At 41.3% G+C, this 12315-nt stretch overlaps 1 protein-coding gene across 1 annotated transcript; it reads left to right on the forward strand.

Moving 5' to 3' along the window:
- The first annotated feature begins 204 nt into the window (after positions 1 to 204).
- kcnk13b (potassium channel, subfamily K, member 13b) lies at positions 205 to 10436 on the forward strand. The gene is made up of 3 exons (XM_027283891.1): positions 205 to 1265; positions 4696 to 5483; positions 8295 to 10436. The coding sequence occupies exons 1-3, from the start codon at positions 929 to 931 to the stop codon at positions 8448 to 8450; spliced, it is 1281 nt and encodes a 426-aa protein (XP_027139692.1). The 5' UTR covers positions 205 to 928; the 3' UTR covers positions 8451 to 10436.
- The last annotated feature ends 1879 nt before the right edge of the window (positions 10437 to 12315 follow it).

Consider the following 12315-nt stretch of genomic DNA (forward strand, 5'->3'; position numbering starts at 1 on the left):
AAAACTCAAGCCCCTTAATAATTACCACGCATATCTCTGTGCTTACATCATGTAAACTTTCAAGTTTACATCAGGACAACTTAGTGAAGTGTGACCTAGAAAGGCTGCTGCCCTGTCCTTGGGGTCCGACATGGTCTCGGACGCATCATCATATTGTTCCGTTCCCTGTTTTACAGAAATAGCTCTTTGTTGTCCCCCTGATCCTGAATAATTTATTTCGAACCATCGTTCCGTCCTGACATTTGCTCACATCGTCCCCGGGTAAACGTGGGCAGGAGCATGAATCCCTCATCAGAACCCAGGAAAGGTCAAGTGATATTGATCTCACTATGCAAACGCGCTCTATATTGTCCGAATCAAACCTTGGGATCAGGAGGTCGAAACATTTCCAGGTCCGTTCGGAGCTCATTATCAGATCCGACTCCTTTGATGCCTTTTACATGTTGCGTTGTGGAAATTACAGCCTGGAATTCAACATAGACTTGGCACAGGCTGGTGAATGGAAAGAGGTTACAAATTGGTGGTCAATACGCGGTGCGTAAAACGCGCGCTCAGGGGTGGGGACTCTTTTGGAGAGGCAGGACTGGAGTGCACAAGAGGCGCGACTATCTGCATCCACAGGTTGATGCTTCTGTCTGAGCATCTTGGCAGCCCAGATGTAAGAGCGCAGCCGGTGGAGATGAACTGAGGAGTCGTATGAGGACGCGTTTGGCTAAGCAGTTTGGACCAGGACTGCACATAGAAGCCCATGAGAAAATGCCAAATCCACAGCCTTGGATTATAATCTGTCTGAGCAACAATCTAACTGTACTGCGCAGGACTTTTCTGTCGTGAAAAATCTCTTCCGAGGACTGTGCGTTTCGCTGTTCGTGACCATCATGCCACAGGTACCCCACTGCAGCTCCACCACGGTGACAACAGCAACATAATGGCATGTAGGAGCGGTTGCTGCTGCGGCTCCGGTCCAATAAACGAGGATAACGCGAGGTTCCTTTTGTTGGCGTTGTTCATCATCGTCTATCTCCTTTGCGGTGCCGCCGTCTTCTCAGCGCTGGAGCAGCCAAAGGAGCGAGAGGCGAAGGAGCGCTGGGCGCAGAGGTTCGAGCATTTCAGCCAGAAGTACAACCTGAGTAAGAAAGACCTGAGTAACTTCCTCAGGAACTACGAGGAGGCGAACGTAGCGGGTATCCGTGTGGACACAATTAGACCTCGATGGGACTTCACTGGGGCATTTTACTTCGTGGGAACTGTGGTGTCAACCATTGGTGAGGTGGAGAAACCAGCTTTTAAAAACTATGTGAAATTCACATTTTTCTCAGTCAGGTTCAACATTTCTGACTTGTCATAGCAGCTTTAATGATGGCTCTGTTAATATAAGAAATCCACCTCCAGGCGTTTTTTTAAAGTAACAAAAGCTGTGCAACATTTCTAGGTCTCCACTTAGCAAGTCGATTTGAGTCACTGGGTTCAACAAGAGTAGACTGAGAAAAAAAAGCAATGTGATGCCTGCATAAAAGCAAGATTTTCTCCATTTTATAACTGGCCTTGTACAGGACTGTCTGAGAACAGTGGAGGAACAGAGCCATCCATACAACCAATAGAACTGTTATACATGGTGGTACCAGTCTTTTATCACTTGCACACTCTCTAATGGTTAGTGCCATTTTAACATCTTTAACTGAAGTGTATTCATTCGTGATGATTGACACTTTGAGAGGCCATACTCGGGCTCAGGCTATCACCGTTTATATGAGAGGTATGATGATGAAGGACCTAGCTGACTCGAGTTCAAACTCATTTTCTCATGAGATACTCTCTTCATCCCTCCCAGTGTTTTAAGACAGGTTTTTCTGGTTGATGGTGGCTTAAAAAGAGAGGTGACACTCCCCTGAGATTGATTGTGTGTTTTTCCCATCATTCTTGAAGATTATGCCTATCTCAAGGAAATTGTCTTCCTCTGCTGTACTAGCAGCGCCTCTGCACGTCCCTCAGACCTCTGACAGAATAGTAAAGACTTTGTCAAGCAGCGTTCAAGTAGACAAGAAGTGTCATTTTCTTGTGTGACATGAAATAAGTAGACATGAAGGCATCGCGATCATTGACTGTACTGCTGCTGCACGACCCAGATGGAGGTTTTGCCAGTGTAAGTAATGTACCCGCTGTGAGCCCACATCCTATTTCTGGTCTTACAAAAGACATCATCATTGCTGCGAACCTCCTGTGGAGATAATATATGCTGCAGTGTCCAGTTATGCAGAGCAGAACAACCAGAGAGATTTTATCATATAATCATAATTTAATCTTTACACGCAGTCTGTTTTAATGATTTCCATTTCATTTAACACTCATTTCTCAGTTTTTGAGAAATTAGAAGGAAAGCCACTCACAAATGAGTGAGAATGAAAACTGTCCCAGGAGGTTTATCAGTAACAAATGTTGTAAATTTTGCTCACAAATTCAAAAGCTGTTGATTTCAATCCGCAAATGTATTTTTCATAGCGACGATGGTTGAGGCTCATGGGTGTACGCTCACTAGCTATGGCAAAATGAGATAAAAAATGAATGAATTAATGAATTAATTTCTCATTAATTAAGTTGAAAAAACTACAAATACTGACTTAACTCACTCACTTCGCAACACTTTGAGGCTACAGCCAGCAGCTAGTTACCCTAGCTTAGCTTAGCACAAATACTGGAAATGGGGAAACAGCTAATGCCAAAGCCAAAGATAACAAAATCTGTCGACCAGCATCTCTAAAGCTCACTAATTAACACAATGACAAGACTTCAGGGAGATATGATGAGTTAATTAGTGACCTTTGTCGTCAGTGGTGGGTGGATTTTGTTACCCTTGAACTGTTTCTAATCTTTGTGTTAACCTATGCGAACTGTCTGCATCATATTTAACAGACAAATATGAGTCATATTGATAATCTCATTTTATTCTCAGCAGTGTAATTCCCATCCAGACACCATCTCTCTCCACATCATGTCTATGAGCCCGTATGTGTGTGTGGTTATATTTCGGGGTTAAAATACATGTCAATAAAACTGAAAAAAGAATTTACCCTTTGAGGGATTAATATATCTTCTTCTTCTTTCTGTATTTTTTTACTAACCCGGTCAAATGACTGATCAACATCAAGCTTACAAAACAAGAAGAAAAGAAAAAAAACAACAGATGTATAAAGTCCAGCCCATTTGGCTTTATCGCCTTGTTTGGAAGAAAACTCTTGCCCAATTAGCACCTTGAGAATGAATCTTAATGTGGAGGCAATCAAATCCTCCACAAGAGGCCTGCCTCTGCTACAGTGGTTATTAGTCATGCTGCAGAGTATGTTTTTCATGACACGAGTTACAGTACCATCTTTGTTTCCTAGTGAAAAGGGCTCTCATGTTGTAAGAATTTACAGCTGCTGTACCTGCATGCAGTCAATTTATCACTCCACATGTAACTGTGTCGTCGCCATAAAAGCTACGATGCTACAATGTTATGAATGTAATAAATTCGAAAGGGAGAACAGACAGACAGTGCCTCATTGAGCTTTCCGTGGTAAATGAGGGATGAAAAGAAGGTGCAGTCAATAGAAAAGCCATTGACTCCCATTTTGTTTATCTGCCAGTTCTAGAAAAGCCATTGACTCCCATTTTGTTTATCTGCCAGTTCATAATAGACAGCCTTTCATTCCCCCTCCTGGTAAAAAAACAGTTAAATGGGTTTGAACCTTTGGAATTGAGAGAAAAAGATCAAATTGAAATGCAACATGTCTTTCAACTACCAAATAACCGTGGGGAATACAGTGAAATGTTAGACAAACTAAAACTTTGGGGCTGTTTATAAGTAAGCGTTTGAACTGAAAGCACCTTCGCTCTTAAAGTAAATGACTGCCAAAGAGAGAGATGAGAGAGGGGGAACACATCACCAATGGCAACCCAGTGGATTGAGGCAGCTGAGTGAGTGTAATTTTCACTTAGAAGAAGAGATCAGTAATTAGCCATCTTTGTTTATGGCCGAGAGCATGTGATTTCTGATTAGAAGGTACTTTAGCTGGAGGAAATGGCCACACTCAACTTCTCTTCAAATGATCTATTCATTTACTAAAAGCACTGTGTTTTATATGTGTGCATGAGATAAAATGGAGGCAAGTGTTTAATCAAGACAATGTAAATCAAGGACAAGTCATGACCAGGACCAAAGTGTACCATACTGTAGATCGAGGCAAGACCAAGACGTTGGGGCATTGAGACCAGGGCATGACAAGACTGACTTGAGACCACTAGACAGTATATACATGGCTCATAATACTCCCAAAAGCTTTTGGGTGAGGGGTGAAAAGATTTTTGGAGAGTTTTGGTACAGGCAGATTGATAAATTCTTGGAGTTTAAATTAGACATGAGTCAAGTTATGGTTGGTTGCATGTGGAGCAGGAAGTCTGACATCCAATCACAGTGTTGATGAACAAATAGATCATCTTGAGCAGTCTTGAAATAAAATTCTGAGTCCTCTTTGTCTGAGATTAAGACAAGACAAAGCAAAAATGCAGTTGACAAGACCAAGACTTTCAAAATGTCCAAAGGACCAAGAACAATATCAAGTACTACAGCACTACTCAACACTACTCCTTCTAGCAACTTCATTGTATCTGTTGTGTTGATTTCTACTTATTGAATAATGTTTTTGTTGTGTATCTCAGGGTTTGGAATGACCACTCCTGCCACCATAGGGGGAAAGGTATTCCTGATGTTTTATGGACTCCTCGGCTGCGCAGCCACCATCCTCTTCTTCAACCTTTTTCTCGAGCGCGTCATCACGGTCATCGCTGTCGTCCTCAAGTCATGCCATGAGCGACGCCATAATAAAGCTGTGCTCCCGCAAAATGGCCAGCGAGTATCAGGGGCAAACAGAGCAAGTGGAGCTGGGGGAAATGGAGGAGGAAAAGGGGAGGATTTGGCTGGCTGGAAGCCATCGGTCTACTGTGTCATGCTCATTCTAGGAGCAGCAGCCATCTTGGTGTCTTGTTGTGCCTCGCTTATGTACTCGGCCACTGAGGGCTGGGGCTACCTGGACTCACTCTACTTCTGCTTTGTGGCCTTCAGCACCATCGGTTTTGGAGACATGGTGAGCAGCCAGCGGGTTGTTTACGAGGGCCACGCCACAGCCGCATACCGGCTTGGCAACTTCTTCTTCATCCTGACCGGCGTCTGCTGCATCTATTCTCTCTTCAACGTCATCTCCATCGTCATCAAGCAGGTCCTCAACTGGCTGCTGAGGAGGCTGGAAGCCCCCTGCCGCTGCTGCTTCCCCAGGAGGGGTCACCACCCTCATAGGCACCCTCGAAGGAATGTGGTGGCCCCGGGTCACCTGCGTGCCCGCAGAGATCCCTCCATTGAGACGGACGGCATCAACGAGAGCGAAACTGACACTGGGCGCAGGATGTCTGGGGAGATGATCTCCATGAGGGACTTTCTAGCAGCCAACAAGGTGAGAGCTTCAGGACTGGAGTAGGTTGGGCTGACAGCTTGTGTGATGTCCCACATATTTAAAGTAATCACATGCATTATTAGACACAAGATATTCACTTATATCCAACAGTAATTTGATTATACGGCTCACATAAGTAGCAGAAAGCACATTCAGTCAATAATCCTTCTTCCCTGTAGTTGTGTTTACTGCACTCATTAACTCCTTATTCACCGAGCACTCAGTCAGCATAAGCTGTGCTGAACTTTAAATGCTGTATTGCAGCTTTCTGCACAATTATCAATGCAAAGAATACTTATGAAACATTACATATTGTGCTGCAGCCTTTCACTAGTGCTGTCACCCTTTCAGCAGCCTTTGTGTCAATTGTCCACACATTTCCATAAGTGCTACCCTACTTTTCAGACAGGATAAGAACGAGCTGTTGAATGTCAACACCAAGCTCACTCAGCCTCATCCAAAACAACACAATCTGAATTTTCACATTGGGTGATCATTCTGATTAAAGCGCCAAATGGAAAAAATGATTATACTAAATGGCGTGACGCTGTAGCAAGGATGTGATAAAAACTGATGGAAAACCATTTGAATGTGGAAACATATGACTACTAACACAGTGTTTCAGATAGATAAATGGCCAGTGTGGCCATGCCTTAAATGAAAGTGTATTATCACAAAATTTTTATCTCACAAATTTAGTTTGAGACAATAAATAAGTTTCCACCCTTTTCAATTTTAAATTAGACTTTAGTGTTTGCTTGATTTTTCATCTAATGTCATCAGCAGCTTTCAGTGAAATATCTCAACATTTATTAAATGAAGTGCTGCAAAATTTGTAAAGACATTCAAGGTTCATAGACAATAATTCATGATGACTAAAGTCACTAGTAGCACCAGCAGGTTGACATTTTTGGTTTTGAGCGAATTGTCTTGACAGCTACTGATACACTCACCTGCAAAACTTATGGCGTTGTTCTAACATGCTAAACAAGCTTAAAGCACAGCTGTGACCACGTAGCCTAACAGAGCCCTTAGCATGGTTGTCGACTCTTTGTCTTGTTTTCTACAGTATATGCATAAAAGACCGTATTCAAAATATTTATCATTAACAATACTGCCCTAAAACTGGCTGATAACAGCAGAGCCCTACGTACCTGCTGCCTGCTAAGGTACCTGGAATAGGAATTCATGTATTAAGTATTTCAGTGCTAGACTGTTGTCTAGTAGCAGGGCTCTGGAGAGCTGTCTACTGCTTTGTTCAGAAATTTAGATAATATGTAATCTTTTATGAATAAATGACGTAAAGCGAAATAACGTTTTAGTCTGCATATCTATTAATAACTATCCTGTCTGGACATTCACTCTCTAAAGAAACACCTATGAAGCCTGAGAAACTGGCTTTGCACATGTTGTACTTGTGGAGAGAGGAACAAGAGAAAAAGAGAGAGGAATGGGGGCATGGATGGAGTGAGATGGAGTCTAGATTGAATTCAACAAAGACGCTGCCCCACCAAGTAACACAATGACCTTTCGATTTTCAGCTGAACATTGAGGATCCATCGATAGACTTTAGTGGCAAAGTGAACTTAAAATTTGATATAGAGTGTAAAGTTGAGTTGGTGTAACACAATGAAGGATTTTTTTCATTCCAGTAACCCCTGACAGAGTCATCTTTAGAAATACTACAGTCCTAGTCTGTATTTCAGACACGTAGATGAGGTCGGGGTGATCCTCCATTAAGTATGTTTAACATAATACTAGACTGTGGACACAATGATCATGTCACATACTACTGTGATAATACATTAATTGCTTACTAATTAAATGTAATTAAATTACTCTGTGGTCATTTCAAGTTTAAGAACGAAGATAAGGTAAATCAGCATGTGGGGAGTTACACTTGAGAATTCCTCAAGTTGAGTTTGAGAACCCACAAGTCAGCATATTTAAACTTGGCGACCAGATACAAATATTTCCAAAATTTTCAGTATTCCCCTCATGTTGCGTTCAGGTACAAAAGTATCGATGATCAAATCTTTAAGTACACACAATTTTACCACTGAGGCTCATTGCTACAGCAGTTCTGTGAGGGTGGTACAGCTGGACCAGTTCACCATCTTAGTTGAGCATGTTAGTATAGTAACATCAGCACATTCTCTAATCAGCACCAAACATTGTACACAACCAAGTACAGCTTCAGATTTTGACTTGATGATGAAACTAGATGAAATATCACCAGATTATTAAATGTGACCCTGAGGGGGAACGCAGAGGTTTGTAACAAATTCCTCAGCACCATCTAATATTTGTCAGGCATTTCATTGGAAATGAAAAATCTCAATCGCAAACAGAGTAAAAGTCAGAGGATCAGCAGAGTAAGTATGTGTCACCCACTGGGATCTATGAATGCCTGTCCAAAAGATGAGATATTTCAGTCTGAACCAAAGTTTTATCCTGTCAGTCTATGAAAAGCAGCTCCATTCCACTTGATTTAATGTTGACAGAATTATGCACCAGTCTTGTCCATTTCTACATGTTGTTTTGTACAGTGAGAACTGAAAGGGAAAGGTTACTGTGTGGGAGATTAGATATCTGTTTTCTATCAGTCACACTTGTTCTGTATCTGTCTTTGTTCGACACACCTAGGAAAAGGAAAAAAAACACCATCTGGTAGCCTTGTATCACACCACCAACACACTGTATTAATGCTTGTTTTGCAAGGCTTCACTGGTCACATGTACTACTTCCAAACACAGGCAGCAAATATTTCCTCATCTGTTGATTGCTCTCTTTCTTTTCTTTTTCCTGCAGGTGAATCTGGCTATTATGCAGAAGCAGCTTTCAGAGATGGCCATCGGTCACCCGCGCCAATCCAGCTCCAGTTCTCGTCAGAACGGATTCTCGGGAGGGGTGGGCGCCCTTGGCATCATGAACAACCGACTGGCAGAGACTAGCGTGGACAGATAGGGGAAACAGTGTAAATCCTTTTGGAAAGGATACAAATGGCTGAGAGGGTGAAATTAAGTTAGGGCGAGCTGTGGACTGCCTCCCTGAGAAAAAGGACACAGGTGGTGTACAAATCTGAATTCATGACTATGTAATGCATCTTTTCCATCGACCCGGAGATGACCTGCAGCAGCTTAGAATCAAACCCTCTAAGCTCTCTTGGCTACATGAATGATGCATGATAGTTTGCAGGATTCTAACATCTGGACCAGACGCAGTGTGCGGGAATGTTCCCCCGTGAGGAATTTAGTTTCCATGGTGATAAAAAAGCCTGACTAGAGCCCTTGTATCTAAGCCTTAAAGACCTGATAACACTATACACTACTTCACACCTATCTGCAACTTCCACTCAACCACAGTACTCACTATGACTCTACCCACATCCACTCCACTGTGTCTGACACCGTAAAGGACATTAATGAGAAGAAAATAGCTTTAATAAAATGGGTGTTTCTTGGTTTTGTGCCTAACAGTACATCAAATGAAACGAGAATCCCAATTCATGGATAATTGAATGTTTACCTTCACCACAGAATACATCATTTTGCAATTAGACTATCAATGACACTCTTATTCGCATCATTCATGACTCACAACACAGTCATATTATATGCTGTTCAATAGCCTCCGTCTTTGGCACGGCTTCAATTCATTATCACGACAAATAGAAGACAAAACCCCACGAAGGAACAGACTCATCTCTATCTGTATGGGTGGTTTTCTGAGTCTGAGATAAAACCTATTATGTGTAAGTGCTGTTTACTTTATTGTTTGCTGCACATCATCCAAACACAGATGTAGACATTATCACACCGAGGCATGTAGGTATTGATATAAATTCAGTGGAAAAAGTCCCACTGGGGCTTATTATTTGATTTTTTTTTACAGTTTCAGTTTTTTTTTCACTGTTTGTGTTTGATTCACAGCAACTGCAGTAAACAAGGACAGCAAGATACTGTAATATTGTTCATAATATGCCTTGATTCCAGTGAAACCTGCAAGCAAGAGGAAGAAGAGCTTTTGGACAATATGCTTGATTTAAGGAGCATCTTCATTCTCTTTGTAAATGCATCTAACAGGGAGAAGTCCTCCATGCTCCATTTCTGACGTCACCAACTGAGCTTTGTTAGCTTTGAGTGAAGTGTGTCTGTTTGCCAGAGAGCAACCTTTAGTGTTTTCTTGACAAACACAATCAAACCTGCAAAGAACGAATGTTAAGAATGCTATAGTATTTTTTGTACAAGGTCGTCATGATTTTTTAGGATGATTTCCACTGGTTGTAAGAATACTATATATGTAAGTCACCTCCGTTTCACTTCACAGCAAAAAGTGAGAAGAAGAAGGTGAGATCCAGGTGGCACTAATAAAACATATGCAGAGTAAAGAATGTATTTGTTTGAAAAGAAAGAAACACGCCCAATTGCTTGACTCCTTCCACAAACATTTTCCAATAAAGATTGGAACAGTAACCTCAGCATGTTGCAAATGTCCCAAAAAGATTTTCTTTAAAATTTTAGGGCGCTGGTTCCCAACCTGAGGGTCCCGACCCTCACTAGGGGTCACCAAAGCTTCCTGGGATTCATGAGGCCTTATTGACTTTAAAGGGTGCAAGAAAACTTATATCTTAGAAGAAATGAAGTGATACTGTTAGTTTGAAAGTTTAGACACACCCTTCGCTCTCTAAAAACTGCTCCATCTTTCATGAGAAAAATATGCAGTTAAAACAACCAAGCAGCTAACAGAACAGAACAATGGCCAAGCGCCAAGAGGAAATAAGCCTGTCAATCATGTGTGCTTGTTAAAAATGAAGATTGTGTGAAAGGTTCCTAAAAATAAACTCATCTTGACGCAATTGCCACATCACTCGTTTTACACAAGCTTCCTGCAGTTATTACATCCTACTATTTGGGTTAATTGTGCAGTTTATCAGTTGTCCTGCACTGTCACTGTTGTGGATTGAATATAACAACAAAAACGGTTGGGAAGCACTGGTTTAAAGGATAGTGTCTTTGTTTCCAAAACCCACAATCAACACACAATCAAAAGTGAAAGAGTGAATTAAACAGGGTGTTAATCTTCTCTAAAATGAGATGCTTCATTAGCATGTCTGCCATGGCCTAAGAGCACATCATTAGCACGATCACATCCCCACTGTGTAGAAGCTGGTCCTGGATGCTATGAGAGTTACATTAACATTAGGCCTCTGCCCAGCTCTTTTTTGGATTCGAATAACGATGATTATCTTTTAGCACAAACTACTTCAAACATTTCAAAGTCAGCAGGAGACAGCGTTTTCAAACAACTAATGTTAGCTTAATTAGCTAGCTAGCTACAGCTATTGATATCCATATTTCAGCCGCCATCATCAATGGTCTCTGGCTAGAACTGAAAAGTCTGCTTTTGTCTGTCTTTCTCTGAAGGTTCAAAAAAAATTTGAGTGGTAAATTTAGCACCATTATCTCTGTAAACTGGATATGTGCCATGTGAGTGGGCAGGATTTAGACTGCTGCAGTTTTAATCATCCATTTCAAATAATCCTCGAGTGTATTTAATTGTTCAACTCTTACAAGTTCAAAACATTGTAAGGTACGAATGACGTAAATCAGAGTCTTCAAGACATAACCTACATGTGAACACTTTGCTCTCGTCGATACTAACACGTCAGCTACATATTCGGCAAGTCAGTTCATGAACAGAAGAGAGATAGAAATGAACACGGACATTAGCAAATCCCTAAATACTGAAAGCCAATATCTTATACAGAGTAATAAAAAAAAATTATATATATATATATAAATAAAAAAAAAAAAGACTTGACTCTAACAGCCACTCCTTGCTATGGAGACAATCTCACCCCAGACAGAAATTCTGATACGCAAATTGCAGAGATGTTGCCAATTGTTGCTCAAGCGCACACACAAAATAGTCTAATACAGAATCAGAGAATATGTCCAAGAACCTGTGCCTACACAGATAATAATAGCTTTGAACAAATGCCTGTGTGTTCCTGTCATTTTGTGTGTGTCTGTGCGTACACAAATGCATACGTGTGTGTGTGAGTGTGTGTGCCACAGGCTTGGACAGATGCAGCCATACAATGACTCTTTGTTTAAGCTCCTTTATGAGTCACGACAACTCCCAAAGAGTTACTGACGCTGCTGTCCACTGAGTTGGAAGCAAAAACACACTCTAATGGAACAATCATGCAGGATGCTGTGCTGCCACATCAACTATCACTGGAAATAAACTTCAGAGGTGGTTAGTTTGTTCACAAAAGGTGTGAAAACACTGTAGCTGAGTGAAGACATGGTGAATGTGATGAATGTGTAACATCACTGTGAGCTATTTTGAGGATCAATGAAAGTGGAAGTTAACAGACAGAAAACACAATGACACTGAAGTGAGGTTAGTGGCTGTCAAGCAAGGGGATTGGAATAGCTACACAAATAGTGAAGCTCAGAACAATCAGCTAATTACCTTAATGACTCAGTTATGATGGATGGGATGCGTTATTAATGTTTGCATGTGTGTATATTGATTTATCATGAACATGAGTGTGACAGGGCCAATTAAAAGGTCTGTGAAAACCAAGGCTGTGAGATCCAGGTGCTGCGAATCAAACATATGCACAGTGAAGAATTCTTTTGTCTCGCAACAAAATGATTTCTGCAGCTTTATTCCACTTTCTTTGCTGTTGAGCACCCAGGTTAAGACCTTGTGCAGTACTGAGGATGCTGCTTTTAAAGTCAGACATCAAAGTTCAGCTTTTCTTTGTGCCCTTTGCATAATTGCTGACATGTTCTAGATGGCATTAACCACGTTGGTT

The sequence above is a fragment of the Larimichthys crocea genome, chromosome XI (genome assembly GCF_000972845.2).
Source record: "Larimichthys crocea isolate SSNF chromosome XI, L_crocea_2.0, whole genome shotgun sequence".
In the NCBI taxonomy this organism is placed as follows: domain Eukaryota; kingdom Metazoa; phylum Chordata; class Actinopteri; family Sciaenidae; genus Larimichthys; species Larimichthys crocea.